The sequence below is a fragment of the Oncorhynchus mykiss genome, chromosome 5 (assembly GCF_057628025.1).
Source record: "Oncorhynchus mykiss isolate SJ-2025 chromosome 5, ASM5762802v1, whole genome shotgun sequence".
Taxonomy (NCBI): Eukaryota; Metazoa; Chordata; class Actinopteri; order Salmoniformes; family Salmonidae; genus Oncorhynchus; species Oncorhynchus mykiss.
Genome location: NC_143026.1, coordinates 10,620,606 through 10,648,246, shown reverse-complemented (window position 1 = coordinate 10,648,246; position 27,641 = coordinate 10,620,606). Strand labels below are relative to the sequence as shown.

The window sequence follows — 27,641 nt, the reverse complement described above, 5'->3', positions numbered from 1 at the left end:
GAGCAACATGTAAATGAGAAAGATGGGAGGTCACATTAAATAGTAACCCCTCACTTACTCTGCCATAGAAAGCTTTCTAGTTTTATATTTAAAAACATATATATATTTGTAAATCAACATTTCGTTTTGATATGACCTTTCAATGATAAGTAAATAAATCCAGAGAAGTGGTTTTATAAAATGTTTTAATTAAAAGTAACACCCCCTTTCATCCTTGTCTCCCTCCCGCCGTCCAGCTGGGTTTTTATCGCGTCCCCAACAAGCGCGCTCTCTTTTTGACGATCCACAACCTTCTGCCACGTGGAAGAACATCAAGACGCTGCGGGAAAGCGTTTCGACAATGTACGGAGGTTTAAATATTACTTTTTCCTCAGTGCATCAAAATGCTTTTATGTTTGTAATGATTGCAGAGAAAACCTATCTTTAAGTTGATTAGCTGTTTAACTAGTAATCTTCTTTATGGGTTAGCTAGAAGACCGCTAGGTTCGTGTTGGCTAGGTAATTAGCGCCATAGGAAGCCACTTTGGTGTTAACTAAACTTTTCAGTTAGTTATCACAATAACTTGTTATATATAACCATTCATATTGTTATTTTGTGCCATTTCGGACATTATACAGATTATTTATAAATCTACATAATGCTACATAATGCTATCTAGCTAACATTACCTAGTCAACATGGCGAGCATGACTAATTTGCTTGTTCAGCCAGTTAACTAGGGTAACATTAGCTTGCCAACTAGCTACATATTGTACATGACTGGCTAATTTTTTTAAATAACTAAATAGTCAGTTATTTGGATAACTAACTTTAAATGTTATCTAGCTCTCTTAACATTATTGAACTTTGTTAGACATGCTTATCTAGTTAGTTAATGTTGTCTTTACATTTCGAAATCAATGGCTGCACGTGTTGGGCGAACTTGGTGAGTTAATGACCGCAGACAAATGGCCTGAAAAGTAGTTAACTAGCGTTACTTAGTGCGGCCTAGATGGGAGCTGATTTACTGATATCACTGACTATTCATCTTCCGAGGCTCATTTGTCATTGTACAGTATTGGGAAAAAATAAGTACTTTCTCGTGGCTGTGTAACAACCTAGTTAGCTAATTTCTTGCAATGTCATTATGTGCTTTGATTCTACTTTCCCAACAAAGTACACTAACGTTAGTCAGTGGTCACACTTGTTTTAATTGAAAATACTCTAGTAGCGCTAGTTAACTAGAGAACCTCCTAGACGCGTCTGAAACATTGACTACTAAAGATGTGTTTAAATTATACATTGAGTGTGAGTGCGTTCTGGTTGTCTGTAAATTCAGAGGTTTGGCTCCCGGAGCGTTCAGAGCGACGGGTTCAGAGCGACGGGTTCAGAGCGCACACTGGGCGCTCTGGATGAGGGGTTGATCCGAGCGTTCTGACCTCAACTGCAGTCAAGAAACCAAGTTAACTGGCTAAAGTTAGCTCACTTGCTAGCTACTTCCAGACACAATTGAGAGAACACTTCACTCTGACCATTTTACTCACCCTAGCAGAGCTGGGTAGGCTGTTTTCATGTCATCTAGAACGTTGCTGATAGCCACACGGTTATATTTAACAGGTGTTGTGAATTCATTAGTTACTATGCACACTCGGAGTTCTGTGAAATTTAATTTACCAACGCATCCTAAAATGTAGCAAGCTAGGTAATAGATAACCAGGTGCAGTTAATTGACTTTTGGCTTTTCTTGATTTCAGAACCACATTTGTAGATCATGGACAACTGGGATGAGGTAAATTACTCTAAACCAGTAATTTGAGCTGTTATGCTTTACATATTAGTGGAGTCATTTGTGAACCAAAGCTTACATTTCACACCAAGTAGTGACAATATGTGTAATATTGGCTTAAATCAGCATATGTGAATGCAACATTAAAAAAAATGAACCATTTTTTATTTTTATTTTACTTTGCAGGTTACCACAAGTAATGGTAGGTTCATGTAATTTGTATGTGGACTAGCTGGATTCCCTTGGCAAAATGGACATGTTTTCTGTAATAGCCAGAGTGCATCCTGTCACTTGGATGCAACTTGATTTTTCACGGGTGTTGGGAAAGCCTTTAAACAAAATAATCACAGGATGTAACAAACGATTAATGGCTGAGCTTGAATGTGTTTTTGTAGAAAGTGGATTGAGCTCGTGGACCAGTGGTGGCCAAAGTTCCAGTTTTGGGAGACCGACTGGTAGGATTGTGCCTTTTATATCCATTAGGTAACTAGCAAGAATTGAAACAATGTTAATATTTGTGATCTCTTCAGATAAAGTCAGCTCCTGGAACAGTGGATGTGGTGGCTTTGGTGGCGGCAGAGGCAAGTTATTTAAAATAAATGGTTCTTATTGGGGGGGGGGGGGGATCACTGGTCTGAGTTATTACTCTACTGACTTGAAATTCTTGCAATTTTTACTTGCAGGCCGAGGGTCCAGGGGAGGTGGTGGAGACTTCAAGAGTTTCTCTTCAGGTGCATAGTCTCAATATTATTTAAAATACTTTATATTTGATGTAATTCTTGCTGTGTAAAATTGAGTATTTACTCAAGATGTATGCCTAAGGCATCTTGGAAATAATTATTTTACAGGTAATTATTTTTTAAGTATATTGCCCTTTGTCAACAGGAGCTGGTGAGAATGGGAATGAAGGTAAGTGACTGACTTGTTAACTTATATTGCAGCTCAAGACTGCAGTTGAGCAAATTGTCACACTGCGATCAATTCATGGGGATGTCACTAAAATAGAATAGAGGCATAATACTGTCCAAGGTATTTGATACGTTTCAGAGTTCCAAAATGTATTGTGCTGGTGCCGCTGGCATTTTGAGGGTCTTCAAATGTCTTCGGCGTGACTTTTTATTAAATCATACCTCGAATTGTATTAACATTGCTGTTCTTTGAATTGGAACGGTTCTGTACAGATAAAGACAGCTCCTGGAACAGTGGTGGAGGCTTCAGGGGAAGAGGCAGAGGTGAGACTTGTGGTTCCTTCCGAAATAAACAAATGAGAAAAAAATTATATATTTTCTGGACAATTAACTTTCTGGAACGATGGGTAATTGCATGACTCTTAATTGTGATTTTCGTCTCCCTAAATGCTTCAAATTGTTGTCTCAACAGGGGGCGGCAGAGGATCAAGGGGAGGAGGCATCCGAAATGGTAAGAGCTATTCTTATCCTCTAGTTCTCATGCCCCACATTGTAATTTTTCTTGATGAGCAGAGTCTTAATAAACATTGTGCCCCTGATTTTCAAGTGTTTCTTGAATATTGTCTTATCCATCTAGCTATTGGATGTAATGTTTTACACATGGGTTTTGTGAAATCTACTTTTTGACAGGGGATGATGGCAATGACGGTGGTATGTTGGTTTTCATATTCTCTAAATGCAAGAAAATGTAGTTATTCTAGATGGTTGGCTCAGTTTGAACGCTCTCGTTGTCCTCCCAAGTGTTTCTGCATGTCTTTTTGCATTCAAATAAATTGAACATGCTCTTGTCCGATATTAGTGATTTAAAAAGGTCAGGTAGATTATCAGTTAAGAGCGTTGGGCCAATTAAAGGTTGCTGGTTCAAATCCCAGAGCCGACCAGGTAAAAAAAAAAAATCTATGTACCCTTGAGCAAGGCACTTAAACCTAATTGCTTTGAATACGTGTCTGCTAAAATATGGAATGTTAACATTTTTGTGGATGGTCTAGACTAAGTTTTAGTTCTCATTATTGAAATGGTGGTACGCTAATGAAATGTATCATGCTGTTTTTTATGGCTTTTTTTTTGCTCAAATCCTTCACATTTCAGGGTTTGGAGGTAGCCAGGGAGGCAGAGGTGGCAGGGGAGGCTTCCGGTCAGGTAAATCAGCACCTCACTTACAGAAATTCTAAAATATGTGATTTGAAATCTATCCTCGGTCTTTTACCAGTGAGTATCATTCAAAGATGCCTAGTTGATGGCAATGCAAAAATATTTTCAGACCTGCCAACCTGTGTGCATTTTGCGTACCATGCACGCAATTTGAGGTGCAAGTATGCTGGTGTGAGAAACAGCCATATAATGGGCTTCTAGTTGGTACATTGTAGGATTTTGACCAGAATTTAATCTAGGATCAAACCAGAGTTATTTGTTGGCTGCGTTGTTTGATATTATTGTAGACTCGGTTTCAGGAAATGGCAGCTGCAGGGGGGAAAAACTGCTTCAACTTCCTGAGAAAGAAGATTACTCTGGAATTCCCCTCCTACCCAACCTTATCCCTTGTTTGTACATTTAAACATGTTTCTAGTTAGCTACTGAAGAGCAGCCAAGTTAACCGTATTACCTACCATTCCTTCTGAGGCAGCCTTTTACCAACATTAGGCAAAAAGTGTATTTGCCTATGATTTGAGCAGTGTGGGGGTGTTGCTGACATGGCACTCAAAAAATATTCATGGTTGTCATGTCTGTATTTTCTTCATACTTTAAATCAGTTGAAATGCTTGAGGGAAAGTTGTTGCTAACTATGGTTTGTTTCAGGTGGTGGTGATGGCGGAGGATTTGGCGGAGGAGGTAATTTTAGGGCCCTATACGCTTATATTTTCCCCAAATTCTGTTTTCTCAGTTCTCACTCAATCACTTTTAATATAAAAACTACTACATTTGATCTAAGTCCAAAAGGCCTAAATCACATCAGGATGTCTAGGACAAATTTGATGTTTATTTTTGGGTATAATTACCCTTTAATTCCAGTGTGCACTGAGCAAGAGGCACTGTTTTTGTAATGCACATATGGAGTTTGCAAAATAAAAACTCACTGGCTTGATTAAAATCATATGCCAGGTAAGCATAGGCTACTTTGTAGTTAAGAAAGCCTTTCCATCTACCAGAAGACTTTTCATTAGCATCAATACAAATGACTAATTGATAATAATTCATTAGCAACATCGCTAACGGCTACACGATGATAGATGTGTGCACCGCACAGACGGGGAATTCTTGTTGCTTCTTCAGAAAGTTGCAGGAAATGCAAATCACTGACTCATTCTGTTCATTTCCTCTAACTTTAGCAAACACATTTTTAATACATTTATACTGAACAAAAATATTATGTAACATGAAACAATTTTAATTATTTTACAGAGTTAGTTCTTAAGGAAATTAATTTGGGCCTAACCTATGGATTTCGCATAGGGCATTGGCCCACCCACTTGGGACCAAGAACAAGCCACTGGGGCGCCAGGTCCAGCAATCAGAAATAGTTTGTCCACCTAAGGGCTTCATTACAGAAAAAAGTCATCACAGTCCGCATGGTGATGTGGAGGTCCTGGGCTGACATGGTTACACATGGTCTGCGGTTGTGAGGCCGGTTCGACGTACTGCCAAGTTCTCTAAAATGACGGAGGTGGCATATGGTGGAGAAATGAACATTTCATTATTTGTCAACAGTTCTGGTGGACATAACTGCAGTCAGTATGCCAATTGCACACTCCCTCAACTTGAGACATCTGTGTGACAAAACACATTTTAGTGGCTTTTTATTGTCCCAAGCACAATATGCACCTGTAATGATTATGCTGTTTAATCAGGTGTGGCATATTTTGGCAGAGGGAGAAATGCTCACAAAGGGATGTAAACCAGTTTGTGCATAATTTAAGAAATTATTTTGTGCATATTGAACATTTCTGAAATTATTTTCAGCTCATGAAACATGGGGCCAACACATTACATGTTTATTTTTGTTCGGTATAGTTAATTACATTAAGTTGGGGCGGCAGGGTAGCCTAGTGGTTAGAGCATTTGGACTAACAAGTTCAAATCCCCGAGCTGACAAGGTACAAATCTGTCATTCTGCCCCTGAACAGGCAGTTAACCCGCTGTTCCTAGGCCGTCATTGAAAATAACAATTCGTTCTTAACTGACTTGCCTAGTTAAATAAAGGTTTTTAAAAATATATAAATATTTTTTAAGTTCATTACTTTGTTTCATATTGTTGCATTCTGTTTTGGTCTGGATTCTGTTATTCCATCAGTTATTTTTGCGTTGATTTTTAGAGCCATAGTAATTGGCCTTGCGTTTTCGAGATTGAGTCACAGCAAGCCTTATTGTGAAACTTCCCATGTCTTATCATTCCAGGTTATCGTGGACGAGATGAAGAAATTTTCTCTAAAGGTTCCATGTTTTCATTTGTTACTAATTAATTTCCTTGACTTGATGTTGAATACTTTGACATTTGAAAATGTCTCATGTGAGATTTTCGCCTATTTAGGCTCAACCATGGATGGTGGTGGAGATGGTGGCAATCCAGGTTTGTATGTTATACAAGTTTTGTTTGACTATGTATACCAGTGATCAACTAGATTCAGGGGCGGGGGGGGGGGCAAATAAGACCAGGCCTGCGCCCCCAGTTGGGGAACCCTGATGTATCCCTTACAGAAGACAAATAAAACTTCCGTGCTTTTCTAAACAATACTTAAAGGGAACCATTGCATATTGTTTTTGTTCCATGTAACTTAATGTAATTAAACATCCTCTGAGTGGTGCTACTACTACTTCGGTTTCGTTTCAACATTGACAAGAAGGCTGCTGCTCTTCTCTTATTAACAACATTCAGTTGTAGAAAGTTGCATCCGAGATGTTCTTTCAGTGGTTTCTATAATTAAATACTTCAGAAGGTTATCACCTTCTCATAACCTCACTCTACCACCAGGTCCCCCAAAGGTGACCTATGTGCCCGAAGCCCTCTGTGAGAAGGAGTCGTCTATTTTTGCTCATTATGAGTCAGGCATCAACTTTGATAAGTACGATGACATCTTGGTCGATGTCAGCGGCAGCAATCCGCCAAAGGCAATCATGGTGAGTGCCTTACTGGTGGCTGTGTTCTTAGTGTTAATGGGTTATTTTATTAATCTCCTTACCTTCACAACTGAATGGACTTCCACAATATTGGTTGCTTTGTTGGAAAGAACAAGGAAAAGGTTAAGATGTTGGGATGGCCCCAGAGTTGCACTTGCAACATAAATGCTGGATTGTCAAATAAATAAACAGATGGATTGTTGTATTGGTAAATGGCAACGTTGCTGTGATTTTGAGACTGACTAACCTATTATCCTCAGGGTTTTGAAGAGGCTGCCCTGTGTGAATCTCTGAACAGGAACATCAGTAAGTCTGGCTATAAGAAGCCCACCCCAGTACAGAAGCATGGCATTCCCATCATCGCTGCTGGCCGGGACCTCATGGCCTGTGCCCAGACTGGATCTGGGAAAACGGTAAGTTGCCCCTGTAGAACTGAAATTCCCTGTTTAGCAAGCAGTCTTAAGCGCCTTTTTCTTGTAGTTCAAATACTCGCATGTGAAATGGAGCTCTGGTTGTATGCCTTCTCCGTCACCCAGGTTAACCTATTCTGGTATAAATCTACAGCGCTTGTGTTGGCCGCCATGTGTAAGCCAGACCTGCCAACATGCACGCATTTTGTGTACCAACTACTCAGTTCTCTGTCCATGTACGAGATCAGAGTTAAAATTACACAGAAGTTAATAGGGCCTGAATAAAAAAATAATAAACCAATTTACTGAGTATATCTAACATCCTGACTCTCAAGCTGCAACAGACATGTACAGAGTTTGTGTCAACGGACAAGGAGATGAATACATCATTATTCGACGTAGCTGCATCGTGTCTGCGCCTCCTGTTGTGATGCTGAGTTTGTCGACTGTCAGCTGTCTGTAAAAACATGAACAAATCCCTTTTTCGACTATGTTGTGGGAAAGTAAACACTAATGGTTTCAAGACAACATAAGATGGACATTCAGTGGGCTCTAAAGTACCAACACTTCACTTGCATTTTACTAGTGAAAGAAATTAAATGCACAAATGCGACAAGTTTTTTTTTTTTGTGAATGTGATATACATTTTATTCTGCGTCACATTTTCCAGCCAAGGAGAGGGTTCACAATCAGAAATAGCTACTAAATGAATCACTAACCTTTGATAATCATCAGATGGCACTCACAGGACTTCATATTACACAATAAATGTGTTTTGTTCGACAAAGTTAATCTGTCCAAAAACCTCACATGAAATTGGTCTGTTATGATCAGAAATGCGTTGTCTCAAACAAACATTGGTGAAAGTGCGGAGAGCCACATCAAATTACAGAAATACTCATAATCATTGATAAAAGATAAGTGTTAAACATGGAAATGTAGAAACTTCTTAATGCAACCGCTGTCAGATTTCAAAATGGCTTTACGGCGAAAACACACCGTGCGATTGTTTGGTCAGCGCTAGTCAAACATCCAGCCATTTTCCAAAGGAGAGGTGTCAGAAATAGCGTTATAAATATTCACTTACCGTTGATCATCTGAATGCACTCCCAGGAATCCCAGTTCTACAATAAATGTTTGTTTTGTTCGTTAAAGTCCATTTATGTCCAAATACCTCCTTTTTGTTTGCGTGGTTTAGCCCAGTAATCCAAATGCATAAATCGCGATCACTTGTTCAGACAATGTCAGAAGTTCTATTACAGTTCGTAGAAACATGTCAAACTATGTATGGAATCAATCTTTAGGATGTTCTTAACATAAATCTTCAATGTTCCAACCGGGGAATTCCTTTGTCTTTAGAAATGCAATGGAACGCAGCTACCTCTCACAGGAGCGCGCATGATCAGCTCATGGCACTCTGCCAGACACCTGGTTGAAACGGGGCTCTTTCTCTCCCCCTTCACAGTCGAAGTCTGAAACCAGGTTCTAAAGACTGTTGACATCTAGTGGAAGCCTTAGGAAGTGCAGTATGACCCCATAGACGCCTTATATTTGATAGGCAATGACTTAAACTACAAACCTCAGATTTCCCACTTCCTGGTTGGATTTTTTTTTCTCCGGTTTTTGCCTGCCATGAGTTCCGTTATACTCAGACATTATTCAAACAGATTTAGGAACTTCAGAGTTTTATATCCAAATCTACTAATTATATGCATATTCTAGCTTTTGGGCCTGAGTAGTAGGTAGTTTACTCTGGGCACCTTTCTATCCAAGCTACTCAATACTGGCTCCAGTCCCAAATAAGTTAAATGGAGTCGGGAGTTTAGAAGACTGCGCGATGAAGAATGAATGTCTGTTAGCTAGAGGCAATGCTTCTAAAAATGCCTCTGCACTTGATTTGTGAGTTGACTCTCCAATTTTCTGTGCATGTCTGGTACTCTAAAAAGTTGGACAGGGTTGGCAGGTCTGGTAAGCCTGTGGGTAGACAAAGTATTTTAACGTTTGTTGTCGTCCCCCAGGCCGCATTCCTACTGCCCATCCTGCAGCAGCTGATGGTGGACGGCGTGGCAGCTAGTCAGTTCAGCGAGATCCAGGAGCCAGAGGTTATTATAGTGGCCCCAACCAGGGAGCTGATCAACCAGATCTACATGGAAGCCAGGAAGTTTGCCCATGGGTATGAAGTTATGTTCACTGCAAATTCGAAAGGCAGTATGTTCACCCCACCTGCACTTTTCAATAGTAATAGAGTGAAAATGGCGCTAGATGCAAATAACTTTTGCCATAAAAAGAACAAATTGTGAGGTAAATTCTTTCTAGATTGGTATGTTAGGGGGGGGGAATCAAATGGACACTGATTCTGGATACTTTTTTCCCACTGTCTATTGTAGAACTTGTGTGCGTCCTGTGGTGGTTTACGGTGGCATAAGCACCGGTCACACCATTCGCGAGATACTGAAGGGCTGCAATGTGCTGTGTGCGACTCCAGGAAGACTGATGGACATTATTGGAAGAGGAAAGGTAATCGGTGCTTCAATAACAAACACATTTTTTGAACCAAATCTTGTAGTTGGCAGCCGGGTGAAGCCATCTGTTAACATAGTCCTTTTTAGCAAATGGATATACGGCCTCTTCTGTCTACTTCCCCAGATTGGCTTGAGCAAGCTGCGTTACCTGGTGCTGGACGAGGCTGACAGGATGCTGGACATGGGCTTTGAGCCTGCGATGCGCAAGCTGGTGGGGTCCCCAGGCATGCCAGCTAAAGAGGATCGCCAGACCCTTATGTTCAGCGCTACCTACCCCGAGGACATCCAAAAGTCTGTCTCCCACACTCCGCCACAGATAACTGAGATAAACAATGATTTTTAAAATTAATGTTTAGATATTTGTGCAGCTAATGTAAAGGATAATGCAGTAGAAACCAGTCATGGCATGATTTCTAAATGGTAGTTGTGTGTTTTTAAATGAGATGGGTGGGCCCCTGATGCCTTGTTGTCCTGTGGTGTTAAGACTGGCTGCTGACTTCCTGAAGAAGGACTATCTGTTCCTTGCTGTGGGTGTGGTGGGCGGAGCCTGCAGTGATGTGGAGCAGGTCGTGGTTCAGGTGACCAAGTTCTCCAAAAGAGACCAACTACTGGAGGTCCTAAAGACTACAGGTACCCATCAGCACCTCGTTGTATGACCTCTCATGCAAACGCTTCACCCACTTTCCAGTAAATCAAATTGTCTTTTCATGTTGAAGGGTCTGAACGCACAATGGTCTTTGTGGAAACCAAGAGGCAGGCTGACTTTATAGCAACGTTCCTGTGTCAGGAGAAGGTTAATACTACTAGTATTCACGGGTAAGGGACTGTCTTCAAGTGATTTACCCTATAGTCATTGCTAGTTGGGCCCCAGATCACCTTATGTCTTGTTAGTCTTTGTCCAGTTGTATGACGTGTTATTTGGTATTTATTGTGTTATCAGTGACCGTGAGCAGAGGGAGCGTGAACAGGCGCTCGGCGACTTCCGCTCCGGAAGGTGTCCTGTCCTGGTGGCCACCTCTGTTGCTGCCCGCGGACTGGACATCAAGGATGTCCAACACATAGTCAACTTTGACCTCCCCAACAACATTGATGAGTACGTCCACCGCATCGGGAGAACAGGTCGCTGTGGGAACACCGGGAGAGCTGTGTGTTTCTTTGACCCGGAGGCTGACGGCAACCTGGCGCGCTCCCTGGTCAAAGTCCTGTCTGGGGTAAGTGATTTCACTCTCTGGTCAAAAGCAACCTTTAAAGATGGATCGGCGCCACTGTCCGTCCCAACACCTTTATTGTTTTGTGGATGGAAGTGTTTTAGAAAAAATGAAGTGTATATTCTGCTGTTCTAGTGTGTGTGCGATGTTGTCCGAGAGGGGATAATCTTTTTCTTTGTTGTAAAATCCTAAACGGACGGGAAGTTTCACCATGAAGGATTCCAGCTTTAAGGCCTGCTAGCAAGTAAGTCAAAGCTGACTTTGAACTAGAATAAAAATGTATTCTCACTGCAATTACTTTTCACAGGCCCAGCAGGAGGTGCCCAAATGGCTGGAGGAAGCTGCCTTCAGTGCTCATGGCACCACAGGGTTCAACCCAGGTGGCAGAACCTTTGCCTCTACTGATAGCAGGAAGGTATGGATCTGGAATAGGTTGAGTGCTGTTATTTTCCATTGAACACTGTTTAGTGGCTACATATTTAGTGTTCTCATTGACACATGGTTCATCTCTTGACCACAGGGTGGCTCTTTCCAGAGAGATGGGGCAAGTCATCTAGCTGCTGCCCTGAGCAGTGGCGCAGACGACGACGAATGGGAGTGATGATGCACATCTACATATTCTTTTAGTTTTTGTTTTCAAGTCATGTTTTGGTTCGATTTAACTTTTTCTTTTAGTGTTATTTTGTTTAAAGAAAATAGTTTTGCACTGCTTGATATTTCTGGAAATGTGCGTGTGGTCCTGGATATGGGAAAACCCATTAATGTCAACCACTGGTTAAAATCTGTGTGCTTGAGGTGAAACTTCACAAATGAATGTTCTAGCTATTATTAGTGCTACTGGTTCTTGTGGTTTGAATTGTGACGCATCACTTGAACTTATTATTTTCCTTTTTCACCCAAATGTTTTACCTCGTTGAAAATGTGCCATTTACACCCTAGTGTGTTTTGAACTGAACTATTGAGTAACGCGTGTCTGTCCCCAAATAATACATGTAAAGCGTTGTATTTCTGTAAGGATTCTGCGTTTAGACCTAACTGTGGTTCTGTTAACCAGTCTGAGTTGACCCACGTTTTGGATCGCTTGTTGTAACGGATGTACAAGAGTGCTTATGTTGTATAAAATATTCATGGCATTTTGTGCCAGGCAAAATTAGTCAATACATTTGATTTACATGATTAATTCATGCAGACATTTGAAATATGGATGAAGTCCCATTTTATTCAAAATAAAGAATGTCTTGGATAATTTGTCTGGCTTGTTTATTTTGTTTCCGCTATTGGCGATTAAAGCTTTGCGTTGTTTCTCACATGTAAAATCTTGCAGAGCGCTTAAATTCGGTCCCCAGGCATTCATCCTGTTTCCTCATTTCCTGTTAAACTTGCCATTGTTGTGCAATGGCCAACACACCCATCCAGTCCTTGTTCTTAGGGGTTGTGAATTGAAGGCACGACGACCAACTTCCCACAAGACATTTGTGTATGAAAGTATAATAAAGGTTTATAATGGAGTAACTTGACCAGTAGCCGCGGTTTAAAACAATTTGGCAACTCGGAAATCTGACTTCGGTGCTTTTAAACAACTGAACTCAAACGCACTCCGAATGGAAAATAAATCGGTTTGGAGTCAACCAACTGACCTTTTGCTAGATGACAGACGTCATGATGTTTCCTAGTTGTAGGTGCGGCATTAATTACCGTTTGTGCTATTAAACCCGTTGCTTATAATTACGACTTAGTTTAGCTGTAGTGATATTGTTTCGCCACTTACTGGAGAGGGAATTGTATTACTTGAAAGACATGACATGCCATTATCTGCCAAGGGTCTGAGAAGGATGGCAACTCCGCTAGTCCTGTCAATCTTCCTTTTGCTCCCAGCAATTTCTGAAGGTGAGTTCCTATGTGATAGTAATGCATTAAAGGGACAATCTGATTGGAACTTCCACTTTTTTAAACTTTCAAATTGATATATTATTGAAAATATATATATATATAAAAAACGGGACATCTTCTGTGATAGACTGACCAGGTGAATGCTATAAACCCAAATTGACGACACCTGTTAAAGTCACTTAAATTAATGTCGATGAAGGGGAGGAGATGGGTTAAAGAAGGATTTTAAAGCCTTGAGACATGGATTGTGTGTCTGCGCCATTCAGAGGGTGAATGGGCAAGCATTATTTTGTGTCTGAACCAGCCAGACGCAGTGGTTTGTGTCAAGAACTGCAACACTGCTGGGTTTTTGAAGTTCAAACGTTTGCTGTGTGTATCAAGAATGGTCCACCACCAATAGGACCTGTGACACACTTTTGACACGTATTCCATGCCCTGACGAATTGAGGTTGTCCTGAGGGCAAAAGGGATGCAATTTATTATTAGGAACCTGTTCCTAATGTTTTGTACAGTGTATGAGCTTAGTTCAACTCTTGTACCATATCAGAAACCAAATATATGGTTGTTTAACTCCAATGTTTGTGAACAATGCAATTGTATTTAAACACTATGTAGCATCAAAACATGGTCAATACTATAATTTTTTATATTGTAGATCGTCAGGCCCTACATCCATAGCTCTGTCTGCATTTGAATGGTCACAGATCTCCAGCACCATCCCTCAGCTGTTTACCAGAATAGCATCGAAATAACCACTTTGTTTGAAATGCATATTGAGTGGTTAGAAGTTGGGGAGTTGGCGGTCATCGCTCATTCTCTATGTACTTTTCTGTGCTGAATGTTGGTCTTTTGTACTGTTATCTCCGCACTGTCATCTCTCAAGTTCTTTGCCATGGTTTGTTTATTACAAAGTTTCACATTTTGTTATCAACAGGACAATATGGACATAGATGTGAAGTTATCCCAAAAGACCCATACATTGAATTTGGCTCCAATATTAAGATTAAATTCAAGAAGACATGCAACAAGACAATCTCAGACAGCCACGGCAAAATCTATTGGACGATCAACAACAAGAGCATAGATGAAAGCCTCTATGAAACCAACACCTCCTTTGCTGCGGTGACCATCTACAATCTATCCCTTCCAAAAGCAATAGTACAATGTCACAGCCATTTAACTCAGCAAGTCTTGGGTGGTACCATCATACAAACATACTGTACGTACCTACTTACATTGTTGGTGTGCGTTACTTTCAATACGTCAACGTTATCATGGCATCTGGGGAATGAATTTTACGAGAGAATAAATCATGTCCTTTAATTTTTTTCAACAGGGAAACCCAGAAACATATTGTGTGTCACGTATATCTCACAACAAGATTTTACATGTCGCTGGGAGCACAAGATCAAACCCACATCGAAAATAACATATACCGTTTATAGGAAATGGTGAGTTCTGACTCGAAACCTAGCTTCCTCTTAGTATAGCAACGTAGACTGCAAGATTCCCTTGTCATATGGAATAACGCACAAAAGGAGTGCGCTATGTAGGGGATAAGGTGCCATTTGGGACGTAAAAAAAGAGAGCCCTGCAGCTGAGATGCAATAATTTAATAACCAACGTATCGACAGACAAGCTGTCTTCGTCAGGGTATGTAACCATATGTCTTCCTTTTGGGACGTAACCAACGTTTCTGTTTTGTTGTCTCTTTTTGTGTAGGGAAAAGAGCCAAGATGTATGGGAGACTGATCATTGTAGTTCTGGAAACATGTCATGCACTTTTAATAAGAGCCTGCCGATTCTTTCAAAGCTAAATTACATCACTGTGCGAGCTGAAAGCACAGTTTGGGAGACAATCTCGGACACACTGGAATTGGATCCTTGGGATACAGGTATGTAGTCAGAATGCACAGCTTTGACTCTCTGAAGCAGTTTGCAATCAAATAAGGATGTTTTATATACAGTACCAGTCTAAAGTTTGGACACACCTACTTATTCAAGGGTTTTTCTTATTTTTTAAAACTATTTTCTACATTGTAGAATAATAGTGAAGAAATAAACTATGAAATAACACATGGAATCATGTAGTAAACCAAAAAGTGTTAAATAAATCAAAATATATTTAAAATGATTCAAAGAAGCCACCCTATGCCTTGATAACAGCTTTGCATACTCTTAGCATTCTCTTAACCAGCTTCACCTGGAATGCTTTTCCAACAGTCTTGAAGGAGTTCCCACAAATGCTGAGCAGTTGCTGCTTTTCCTTCAATCTGCGGTCCAACTCATCATACCAGTGGGTTGTGGAGGCCAGGTCATCTGATGCAGCACTCATCACTCTCCTTCTTGGTCAAATTGCCGTACACAGCCTGGAGATAGTTCCACTAAGCGCAAACCAGATGGGATGGCGTATTGCTGCAGAATGCTGTAGTAGCCATGCTGGTTAAGTGTGCCTTGAATTCTAAATAAATCACAGACTGTGTCACCAGCAAAGCAACATCACACCTCCTCTTCCATGCTTCATGGTGGGAACCACACATACGTAGATCACCCGTTCACCTACTCTGCATCTCACAAACAAACGGAGGTTTGGACCAAAAATCTCAAAGTTGGACTCATCAGCCCAAAGGACAGATTTCCACCGCTCTAATGTCGATTGCTTGTGTTTCTTGGCCCAATAAGTCTCTTCTTCTTATTGGTGTCCTTTAGTAGTGGTTTCTTTGCAGCAATTCGATCATGAAGGCCTGATTCATGGTGTCCTTTAGTAGTGGTTTCTTTGCAGCAATTCGACCATGAAGGCCTGATTCACGCTGTCGCCTCTGAACAGATGATGTTGAGATGTGTCTATTACTTGAACTCTGTGAAGCATTTATTTTTGGCTGCAATTTCTGAGGCTGGTAACTCCAATGAACTTATCCTCTGTAGCAGAGGTAACCCTGGGTTTTCCTTTCCTGTGGCGGTCCTCATAAGAGCTAGTTTCATCATAGCGCTTGATGGTTTTTATGACTGCACTTGCAGAAACTTTCAAAGTTCTTGAAACTTTCCAGATTGACTGACCTTCATGTCTTGAAGTAATGATGGATTGTTGTTTCTCTTTGCTTATTTGAGCGGTTGTTATCATAATATGGACTTGGTCTATTACCAAATAGGGCTATTTTCTGTATATCTTGGCTCAAACGCGTTAAGAAGGAAAGAAATTCCACAACTTAACTTTTAAAAGGCACACCTGTTCATTGAAATGCATTTAAGGTGACTGACTACCTCATGAAGCTGGTTGAGAGAATGCCAAGAGTGTGCAAAGCTGTCATCAAGGCAAAGGGTGGCTACTTTGAAGAATCTAAAATCTATTTGGATTTGTTGGATACTTTTTTTGGTTACTACATGATTCCATGTGTGTTATTTCATAGTTTTGATGTCTTCACTATTATTCTACAATGTAGAAAATGGTACAAATATGGAATGACTAGGTGTGTCCAAACGTTTGACTGGCACTGTAAGTTAGTTGTGTGTGTACACACCATTCAAAGCAAATTAAATGACCAGTCATACCAGTGGACAATTGGATTGTTGTCCATCGTAAAGCTCAATATCCTTACACCAGTATTTCTTGTTTATCTATTGTATTGTTTGTGTAATTGAATTCTGACTTTAATCATCCAACCTGATATTACTCACCTAACCTGACATGACTCAACCAACCTGACATGACTCACCCAACCTGATATTACTCACCCGACCTGATATTACTCACCCAACCTGATATTACTTACCCGACCTGACATGACTCACCTGACCTGACATGACTCACCCGACCTGACATGACTCACCCGACCTGACATGACTCACCCGACCTGACATTACTCACCCGAACTGACATTACTCACCCGACCTGACATTACTCACCCGACCTGACATTACTCACTCGACCTGACATTACTCACCCGACCTGACATTACTCACCCAACCTGACATTACTCACCTAACCTGACATTACTCACCCAACCTGACATGACTCACCTAACCTGACATGACTCACCCAACCTGACATTACTCACCTAACCTGACATTACTTACCCTGTTTTTCAAGTGAAAATTGACCCTCCAAAGAATGTGCGGGTGGTTCCTCTCCCTGCTCATCTAAGGGTTGAATGGGAAAGACCAGGAGGCACAGCATTTCTTGACCAGGTCATACACTGTCAAGTCAAATATGCCAAGGTACACTGCTCATTTATTCAATGTTACGCTGTCTGTGATTTGTTTGTTGCTTAGTGCAATGTGCTATTTTCCCGGACTAGTTGGAAGTTAACATGACTGTTTTTTGTTTTTTTGCCTCTCATATCTTTGTTTCTTCTCTCTGTGTAAATGTCCAGCATGTAATGGATACATCTATGGACACAGTGGCCAAGACAGCCTCTGTCACTTCTGTTGAAGTGGAGTCATGCACCAACCATACAGTGTCTGTCCGCTGTGCTTTAGACAAGGCCCCCTGGAGTGAATGGAGCAGGCAGGTGACAGTACTGTCCTCTCTCAACGGTAAGAAAACATAAAGCCCCAGTAAATCACAATCGCTATACAGGTTTTCAGGATAAGTTTTTTTTTTTTTTTTTAATCTACCCTTTCAGAAGGCATGTTTGAGATGATAGATATATGTCTCAGAGTACGGATCTAGGATCAGCTCCCCCTTGTCCATGTAATCTTATTAATTATGCTCTAAAAGGCTAAATGTGATCTAGGATCAGCTCTCCAACTCTGAGAGGCTTTGATGTCTCTGTCGTCTGTTTTGTTTTTCACTGTTAACATTTTGAGGTCGTTGTAGACATGAATTTGAATGCACATATTTTGCTGTGCTTGAAAAATGAGTCGTTAGACCTTGATTGAATAGCACGCACTGTCTGTGTGTTTGTCATGCACCCTTATCAAACGTTATCATGTAAAAAAAAAAAAATTTGCTGTAAGCTTCCTCACATTATAATCTGCCATGGTTTGATAGAGATAAGCAATGTGGCTGAAACAATTTCATCAACCCAGTTGTCTCATTCGATGAGAAATAATAGGAAGGATGCATTTTGAAAGTCTTTTAAACAGTGCTGTGGTCTGAGTCTAGTTGGTGGCGTAGGGTTTGTGAAATGGATTGTGGTGAGAAACATTGTGAACTAATCACCCATCACCGTTTTCTGGAACACATTAGTCAGCCGCAGTATGCTTTCAGTTTGTCTTAATATTGAATGCTACGTTTCAGTTTCAGTCTTAGTATTGAACGTTACTACACATTCTCCGACAGTACATCACAAAATGACGTGTTTATTATAACTAGGCTAAACTCTGTCTAAACTCTATTATTTCTATGTCAACAGTGAGCACAGTGCAGTTGGACCTGTGGAGGAAGATGGATGCACCAGACAACACTGGGACTAGAACAGTGCACCTGATGTGGAAGGTAGGGAGCCTATGCAAGGAAGCTTATGTATGGCACTTTACATAATCAACATTATAAACTGAATGCTGATTGGCTGACAGCCGTGGAATATTTAAGCAATAAGGCACGAGAGGGTGTGGTATATGGCCAATATTCCACGGCTAAGTGCTGTTCACATGCACGACACAAGGCGGAGTGCTAGGACACGTGGTATATTGGCTCTATATCACAAACCCCAGTGGTGCCTTATTGCTATTATAAACTGGTTACCCACGTAATTAGAGCAGTAAAAATAAATGTTTTGTCATACCCGTGGTATACGGTCTGATATACCACGGTTCTCAGCCAATCAGCATTCAGGGCTCGAACCACCCAGTTTATAATAGATTGTATACCACGGATGTTCTAATTACGTTCGTAACCAGTTTCATAGCAATAAGGCATCTTTTGGGGTTTGTGGTATACGGCCAATATAGCACGACTAAGGGCTGTATCCAGGCACTCCTCGTTGCATCGTGCTTAAGGACAGTCCTTAGCCGTGTTATATTAGTGATATACCACAGCCCCTCTGACCTTATTGCTTAAATAGGCATTGTTCTGGTTCAGTATTGGTTAGTCACTACCAAGGGTCTCCAGCTCTGGTCCTGGGTAGCTACAGTGTACCCAGGCTGTTGTTCCAGCCCACCACCAACACATCTGATTCTACAAATAAATACAGTGCCTTGCGAAAGTATTCGGCCCCCTTGAACTTTGCGACCTTTTGCCATATTTCAGGCTTCAAACATAAAGATATAAAACTGTATTTTTTTGTGAAGAATCAACAACAAGTGGGACACAATCATGAAGTGGAACGACATTTATTGGATATTACAAACTCTTTTAACAAATCAAAAACTGAAAAATTGGGCGTGCAAAATTATTCAGCCCCTTTACTTTCAGTGCAGCAAACTCTCTCCAGAAGTTCAGTGAGGATCTCTGAATGATCCAATGTTGACCTAAATGACTAATGATGATAAATACAATCTACCTGTGTGTAATCAAGTCTCCGTATAAATGCACCTGCACTGTGATAGTCTCAGAGGTCCGTTAAAAGCGCAGAGAGCATCATGAAGAACAAGGAACACACCAGGCAGGTCCGAGATACTGTTGTGAAGAAGTTTAAAGCCGGATTTGGATACAAAAAGATTTCCCAAGCTTTAAACATCCCAAGGAGCACTGTGCAAGCGATAATATTGAAATGGAAGGAGTATCAGACCACTGCAAATCTACCAAGACCTGGCCGTCCCTCTAAACTTTCAGCTCATACAAGGAGAAGACTGATCAGAGATGCAGCCAAGAGGCCCATGATCACTCTGGATGAACTGCAGAGATCTACAGCTGAGGTGGGAGACTCTGTCCATAGGACAACAATCAGTCGTATATTGCACAAATCTGGCCTTTATGGAAGAGTGGCAAGAAGAAAGCCATTTCTTAAAGATATCCATAAAAAGTGTTGTTTAAAGTTTGCCACAAGCCACTTGGGAGACACACCAAACATGTGGAAGAAGGTGCTCTGGTCAGATGAAACCAAAATTGAACTTTTTGGCAACAATGCAAAACGTTATGTTTGGCGTAAAAGCAACACAGCTCATCACCCTGAACACACCATACCCACTGTCAAACATGGTGGTGGCAGCATCATGGTTTGGGCCTGCTTTTCTTCAGCAGGGACAGGGAAGATGGGTAAAATTGATGGGAAGATGGATGGAGCCAAATACAGGACCATTCTGGAAGAAAACCTGATGGAGTCTGCAAAAGACCTGAGACTGGGACGGAGATTTGTCTTCCAACAAGACAATGATCCAAAACATAAAGCAAAATCTACAATGGAATGGTTCAAAAATAAACATATCCAGGTGTTAGAATGGCCAAGTCAAAGTCCAGACCTGAATCCAATCGAGAATCTGTGGAAAGAACTGAAAACTGCTGTTCACAAATGCTCTCCATCCAACCTCACTGAGCTCGAGCTGTTTTGCAAGGAGGAATGGGAAAAAATGTCAGTCTCTCGATGTGCAAAACTGATAGAGACATACCCCAAGCGACTTACAGCTGTAATCGCAGCAAAAGGTGGCGCTACAAAGTATTAACTTAAGGGGGCTGAATAATTTTGCACGCCCAATTTTTCAGTTTTTGATTTGTTAAAAAAGTTTGAAATATCCAATAAATGTCGTTCCACTTCATGATTGTGTCCCACTTGTTGTTGATTCTTCACAAAAAAATACAGTTTTATATCTTTATGTTTGAAGCCTGAAATGTGGCATCCTTGAAACCTTGAAACAGGTGTGTTAGTGGTGTGTTGAAACTACAACCTCCTCACCCAGTATCTCTCCAGCACCACAGTTGGAGACCCTTGGTCTAAAGCCTTTCAAAGATGTATAACTCTACCAAAAGTGTCCTTCCTCAAAACTAGGGTTGCAAAACTACCGGCAATTTGCAAAAAGTTTACGATTTTTTGTTGTTGTAATTTTGGTAATTAACAGATCATCTATGGTAATCTATGTATGGTACCTTTGGTAATTTATACTTTAAATTATGTTTTCATCTATAGTAAACATTTTTTATATATTGTCCATTGATTTCTAGTGGATAGACCATATGGTTCAAGAGGAAAGCCTAATTAATGAAAAACGCATCTCATCAACATTAGCATTATTTTCAATTAACTCTGCAACTCTTCCAAATGTACTTTTTACATAATTTTCACCAGTTTGACACCAAAACATTTACAACAAAGACATACTACTTTTATATTTTATTTATTTAACCTTTATTTAACTAGGTAAGTTTAATTAAGAACAAATTCATATTTACAATAAACAGTGTAAATAGTATAAACAAAGGATATCTCATGTTGAAACCCTCATATTTGGGCTCCCAAGTGGTGCAGTGGTCTAAGGCACTGCATCTCAGTGCAGTCATTACAGTCGCTGGTTCGAATCTAGGCTGAATCACAATTGGCCAAGTGTCGTCCGGGTTTGGCTGGAATTTGTTCTTAACTGACTTGCCTGGTTAAATGTAAGGGAAATGTAAAAATTAAACACCAATGGTATTCACCAAAGTGCCAGAGGTCATTACAGACAGCTGTGATAATCTGAAGTACCCAAAAAGGCCCCTAGATATTGTGTGATAAATTCCTTGAGAAACAGGAAAAAGATGCAATCAGATGCAAATGTATTTTAAAGCTGAGCTTTCAGTCAACCTGATGAAGGTCGACTTGACTGGAAGCTCAGCTACAATTAAATACATTTGCATCTGACAGGAAGTGTGCAGAGACTTTTTCCTGTTTCTCAAGTTTTGCCTCCAGCACATTCACTAATCAGCTGTGGGTCTGCGGTAGATTCTGCCTATTATCTACATGTGATAAATTCCATCAAATACTTTAACTTTACCAATCAGCTTACTGATTAACATCGAAAGGTACCAGTAATAGCCCCCCCCCCCCCTACCCCCCCACATTGTAACCCTACTAAGAAATATGAGTAAATCTCAAACCTTACCCAAATATATATATTTTTTTCTAAATGGGGATGATTCAGACTGGGTGTGACGTATTTTCTAACTTCCTCTTTTCTACTTTGTACAGAGCATCTCCCCTGCATGCAAGGCCATTGATGGATACAGGCTGACGTACATGGCTGATGAAAAGCACATGCCTGACAGACATTTGGACACCGTTGTGGATAAGGCTTCCATCACTGTGGACCAGCGGGCATACAGAGTCACTCTCGCTGCCTATCGCGGCGACACCACGTTTTCTGAACAGTCAATCTATGTACCAGCCGTGGGACAAAGTTAGTTGCTATATTTGACACATATTCAATATGATTTGCCAGTTATCCTGTTTAATATCATGTGACTCATTGCAAAGCTATTAGCTAGCAGATATGAGTCATATCTATCATGATCCATTTATACTACCAGATAGATAGGTACATCACACTATCTCACTAGAGTCTTTATAATACAGACACTACTGCTACACTAAACTCAATGTTTCAACAAAAGCCTCTAACAATTTTAAACTACTAAACTTCTTCTACTTTCATAAAAATTATTCTGGACAGTTGAAGAAAGGCACAGTTTTCCTGTAGAAAAAGTACCTGTCCTCGTTTGTAATTTACAGTGTTATTTAGAAGTGGTTTTAAGCCTCTGTGTACTACAGTGTCACATTCATATGAGTTTATGTGTGTCAGGTCTCCCCCAGGTTAGGGGCGCCCAGGCCTCTGCCTATGACGGTGACATCCAGGTCAACTGGGTTGTTCCTCCTCTCTACCGTGTCCATGGCTACGTCATAGACTGGACCACCGATGGAGATTCATACACCTGGCTACAGAGCCAAGACACTCACATCACATTGACTGGTGAGCTGGGATTCTAAAGAATGGATGGACGGGTGGGTCGATGGACGGGTGGGTCGATGGACGGGTGGGTCGATGGACGGGTGGGTCGATGGACGGGTGGGTCGATGGACGGGTGGGTCGATGGACGGGTGGGTCAATGGGCGGGTGGGTCGATGGACGGGTGGGTCGATGGACGGGTGGGTCGATGGACGGGTGGGTCGATGGGTGGGTGGGTCGATGGACGGGTGGGTCGATGGACGGGTGGGTCGATGGACGGGTGGGTTGATGGGTGGATGTATAGTTGGATCCTGATTATGTTACTTTATGTAACTTTACATTGACATTGGAGTGCTTGACATGACTCGAGGTTTGAGTTTAATTTTCTACTGTGGTCATTAGGAATTATTTTAATTATTTTGCTGTGGTTTCTCTATGGGTTTGAATAGACTCATAGAATGTGCATTAGAGGAAGATCCATTGAGCTTGTCGTTGATGTGGTGAAAGATAAACAGAAGGCTTTTAGATGGATCAGAAATCTAGTCAATCTTTATTGGTCGAGTACACAGAATTGCAGATGTTATCGCAGGCCCAGCGAAATGCTTGTAATTCTAGCTACAATTAGGTATTACACCTATCAATATTTTTGTTTTTATATGATGAGCCGTGACTAGAATACATTATATACATATAAAGTGGGTAAAACAGTATGTAAACATTATTCAATCAACTGGTAATATTGTGTGTATTACATCCCAGATGAAATGAACACCACTCCTCCTGTTATCCCAGTAAACAATTGGAGGAATCTACTTTGGGATGTTTTCATTTTCTCCCTCCCTCTCATAGGCCTGCAGCCTTTTAAACTATACAACATCACAGTAACTCCACTCTACGATGACAAGACAGGACTCGAAAAGGTCATTCAGATCTGCTCAGTACAAAGAGGTACCGTTCACACTTTCCTCTCTTTCTATTAGTCCTTTGGGGTAATGGCTATGTATCTTCATATTCTTATTTATAAAAAATTATTTAAATGTTTTAATTGTATCTGTCCCAAATAAATGGGTTACTAAATCATATTTTCTTGATCGACTCAGCTCCAGGGAATATCTCCTCTGTCGATGTACACGTTCAAGACAAAAGTGCTCAGGTCAAATGGACTGCTGTGCCTCAGAGCCAATGTAGCGGTGATGTCGTCAACTACACTGTGTTCTACAAGACTGAAACACAACCAGAGCTGAGTAAGTCTCCTGAAACATTGTTTCAACTTTGTTATAACGGCATGTCGACTGTACCGAGTGTCATTTCCTGTTGTTTTTCCTCCCCTCTCAGATTTGACAGTAAATAGCTGGAAACAGGGAGTGACTTTGGAGCCTCTCCAACCAGACACCAGATACAGTGTCCATGTTATGGCCAGAGCTGTTACTGGGGCAACCAATAGCAGCGTCATTCACTTCACAACGAGCAGATACGGTAAGGTCATGTCTGTAGGCTTCACCCACCATCTGATAGTATCTCATGGTAACACAGATTGACACTTTAAAAGTCTCTTTATGGTGCTACATATTCATTCCATGTATCCACTTTGAAGCACATGGTTATAGTAGCAAATGTTCTAACCATAGAATTACAGTTACTAAAACGGACATTCAAGTCGGTCTTCCGTGCAGGCTGGACCTGCGGCCATCTTGCGTGCACTCGTCTGTACCAGTGGTTTTAATTCTGTGGTTTTCTGACATATTCTAACTAAGCATTTTGCCTCATGCATACACTACTGCTCAATTGTCCAAAAACAGTATTTGCTGTTGTATTCCTTCATCATAACGTCTCTGTGTCTGTCCCATCAGGCAGGACCTTCATCATAATGTCCTGTGTCTTCGGTGGTTTCGGCGTCATCATCGTCCTAGTCACTGGACTCTTCTGCGTCGTTCAGTATGTTCTGCCGTAGATCTCAGAACCTTTTTAAAGCTGCAGATGTTCTTCCCTGTATATGTAAATGGTTGTGTTCCAAATGGCTCCCTATTTAGTGCACTGCCCATCACTCACTTCAAGTCAATTATGTCAGACAAGTCAGATGATTGGATGTTCTATGTAACATTGGTTAACTGATCCCTAGGTGGAAACGATTTAAGGGGAAGATAGTGCCCAACCCCGGTCTCAGCTCCCTGAAATTCTGGTCTTCACAGGATTGTCATAAGGTAAACATGATAATGACATGATCATCTTTTTATATTGTGTCAATCAATCAAATGTATTTATAAAGCCCTTTTTACATCAGCCGATGTCACAAAGTGCTATACAGAAACCCAGCCTAAAACCCCAAACACAAAACACATTCCATTTAGCCCTATCCTATAGTATAGACAATGGATACTGTATTGTACATGTCCTTCCATTTCACTCGTCTGAAGAAAAGGGATTTGATATACATTTCATTTGTTACATTTCAACACAAATCTTTCACTTTATGACTATTACTTATGGATTAAACTGTTTGTGTTCCGATTGGCTCATTCAACCCCCTTCCTCTCTCCCCTGTAACTAGTCCCCATGTTCTCAGTCAACATACCTGGTGAAATAAATCAAATGTTGGTCTTCATGTTGGCTCAATAGGCTCCAGTTTCCATCGTCCCTACTGTCTTCACCATTCCTTTTTGGAAATATGTCCTTGTCACCCCACAGATCCAACCCTTTAACAACCCGTCTGAACTCGAGACCTTCTGTGAGATGATCTACCCCTGTGAGGTGAATACCATAACGGACGACATCATGGGGTCAACCTCTACCGAAGACGGGGACATACAGGACATGGGCAAAGAGACAGTCTATGACCAGACAGAGAGATGGAGCTCTGGCTTCGGTAGCAGGACCTTCTGTGACAGCCAACCCAGAGAGGAGAGCAGTAACCTGGGCCTGGCCCCAACCCTCCTCCCTTTACTGTCTCAACAAGACGGAGAAATCAACCTGCTGGAGTCAACTACCTCTGAGGACTCATCATCAGAGCCATCAGACCTCCAGGCCTCCGAGAGCTGTCCCGTCAACCCCTACAGGCTGCAGACGCCAGGGGAATGCCCTGTGAGGTTGGGGCTGGGGGGAGGCGAGGCGACGTCGGGCACCACAGAGGAGAGTAGGAGCCTGTTGGACACGCAGCAGCATAGCAGCATAGCTCCTCTCACTGCGTACGTCACTCTGGACATGTTTGAACACAGGGTGAGGGTCAAGTAAACGGACATGAACACACTCCTGAATCCAGTGGACTTCTCAGTCTTTCCTAGAACCTTTTATTCATTCAGTTTTAATGTCTCATATAGGCTATTGTGTTTTTGTGTTAGTGGTACTTTGAAATATCCATTTTGTAATTATACTTGAGTGACAATTTGTACAGTATGTGTATTTGTAGATTGTAAAGGTGGATAGATATCAGTTCTTTAAATTTGACTCATAAATATCAATCTATACTGTTGTATGTGGTAGACTATATCTCATCAAATGTTTTAGTTTCTTGTCGTTGAGAAGGACTGCTGTTGGTACAATTTAAGCGCTTCCCCTTCCCGTCCATTACAAGTATGCCGTTTGGTTTGGGGGGAGGGCTGTTGCAGCACCACTTCCTAAAAACAGAAAGCAAGTGTGCCAAGATGGAAATACTTTAGTAACAGGGTCAAAGCAAGGCTTCATGTCTCCGAGTTACTGGCTGGGTGGTAGCCTAGCGGTTAAGAAGTTGGGAAAGTAACCAAAAGTTTACTGATTCAAATCCCAGAGCCGACTAGGTAAAAATCTATGGATGTGCCCTTGAGCAAGGCACTTAACCCTAATTGCTCCTGTAAGTTGTTCTGGATAAGAGCGTCTGTTAAATGACTCAAAAGTAGAATGTAAATGTTTGTGTCCCAAATGACACCCTATTCCATATAAAATACATTACTTTTGACTAGGGCTTGTAGGTCTCAGGTCAGAAGTAGTGCTCTATATAACTATTAGGGTGCAATTTGGGACACACCCAGTGACTAGAGACATTGAAGCCCATCCTTGATTTGACCCTGTACTGCTCTTTAAAATAACATCATTCACTGGGTCATGGGAAAGAAAAAACTAAATCACTCCAAGTCTATGATCTGCCCGATGACATTTTATTGAATAATAACTTATTTTTTAAAATAATGTTAGGAATGGGAGCCAAGCAAAATCACATGTTTTAGTCTCTGACAGACTAATATATTCTGTTCTATTAATGTTGAATGTCTCACTGAATGTAAAGCACTCATTCACTTTGTAAAATGATGCAGACAGAAGAGGGAGGCATTTCATTTGTTTTTCATAACAATTTGACAAATTATACATGCACTTTTCAGTATACACTGAGTGTACAAAACATTAGGAACACCTTTCTAATATTGAGTTGCGCCCCCTTTTGCCCTCAGAACAGTCTCAGTTCCACAGGGATGCTGGCCCATGTTGACTCCAGTGCTTCCCACAGTTGTCAAGTTGGCTGGATATCCTTTGGGTGGTGGACCATTCTTGATACATATGTCGAGTGTGAAAAACCCAGAACCGTTGCAGTTCTTGAGACAAACCAGTGTGCCTGGCACCTACTACCATACACTGTTCAAAAGCACTTAACTCTTTTGTCTTGCCCATTCACCCTCTGAATGGTACACATACACAATCCCTGTCTCAATTTCCCATGGCTTAAAAATTTCTTTAACCTGTCTCCTCGCCTTCATTTACACTGATTGAAGTGGGTTTAACAGGTAACATCAATAAGGGATCATAGCTTTCACCTCATCAGTCTATGTCATGGAAAGAGCAGTTGTTCCTAATATTTTGTCCTCTGTGTACAGGGCTCTAGTCAGAAGTAGTGCATTATATAAGGATTAGGGTGCATTCTGGGACGTAGCCAGTGATTAGAGACATGAAGCTCACCCTTGTTTTGACGCTATACTGTTCTTTACAACAAAAAATATAATTCACAGAG

At 41.1% G+C, this 27,641-nt stretch overlaps 2 protein-coding genes across 3 annotated transcripts; both read left to right on the top strand.

The window, feature by feature from the left end:
- Positions 1-206: 206 nt before the first annotated feature.
- ddx4 (DEAD-box helicase 4) lies at positions 207-12,233 on the top strand. 2 transcript variants are annotated; one of them, XM_021601243.3, is made up of 24 exons: positions 207-342; positions 1,735-1,769; positions 1,953-1,968; positions 2,162-2,221; positions 2,297-2,347; positions 2,450-2,497; positions 2,652-2,675; positions 2,948-2,998; positions 3,147-3,185; positions 3,365-3,385; positions 3,824-3,874; positions 4,532-4,564; positions 6,128-6,163; positions 6,261-6,299; positions 6,702-6,847; positions 7,108-7,260; positions 9,276-9,430; positions 9,645-9,774; positions 9,904-10,070; positions 10,264-10,409; positions 10,496-10,595; positions 10,720-10,990; positions 11,295-11,402; positions 11,508-12,233. In XM_021601243.3, exons 2-24 carry the CDS (start codon positions 1,752-1,754, stop codon positions 11,586-11,588), a joined length of 1,944 nt encoding a protein of 647 aa, XP_021456918.2. In that variant the 5' UTR covers positions 207-342; positions 1,735-1,751; the 3' UTR covers positions 11,589-12,233.
- Positions 12,234-12,281: 48 nt separating this feature from the next.
- LOC110523172 (interleukin-31 receptor subunit alpha) lies at positions 12,282-26,958 on the top strand. The gene is made up of 15 exons (XM_036976751.2): positions 12,282-12,874; positions 13,812-14,096; positions 14,214-14,328; positions 14,600-14,772; positions 16,965-17,092; positions 17,248-17,410; positions 18,232-18,314; positions 21,916-22,123; positions 22,526-22,693; positions 23,519-23,617; positions 23,770-23,913; positions 24,005-24,145; positions 24,520-24,604; positions 24,789-24,870; positions 25,355-26,958. Exons 1-15 carry the CDS (start codon positions 12,790-12,792, stop codon positions 25,895-25,897), a joined length of 2,502 nt encoding a protein of 833 aa, XP_036832646.1. The 5' UTR covers positions 12,282-12,789; the 3' UTR covers positions 25,898-26,958.
- The last annotated feature ends 683 nt before the right edge of the window (positions 26,959-27,641 follow it).

Coding starts and splice junctions, on each gene's coding strand:
- LOC110523172 (XM_036976751.2), top strand. CDS start 12,790: ATGCCATTATCTGCCAAGGGTCTGAGAAGGATGGCAACTCCGCTAGTC. Junction 23,914..24,004: donor TGAAACACAACCAGAGCTGA/GTAAGTCTCCTG, acceptor CTCCCCTCTCAG/ATTTGACAGTAAATAGCTGG. Junction 24,605..24,788: donor GGACTCTTCTGCGTCGTTCA/GTATGTTCTGCC, acceptor ACTGATCCCTAG/GTGGAAACGATTTAAGGGGA.
- ddx4 (XM_021601243.3), top strand. Junction 2,498..2,651: donor CTTCAAGAGTTTCTCTTCAG/GTGCATAGTCTC, acceptor CTTTGTCAACAG/GAGCTGGTGAGAATGGGAAT. Junction 2,676..2,947: donor TGGTGAGAATGGGAATGAAG/GTAAGTGACTGA, acceptor GGTTCTGTACAG/ATAAAGACAGCTCCTGGAAC.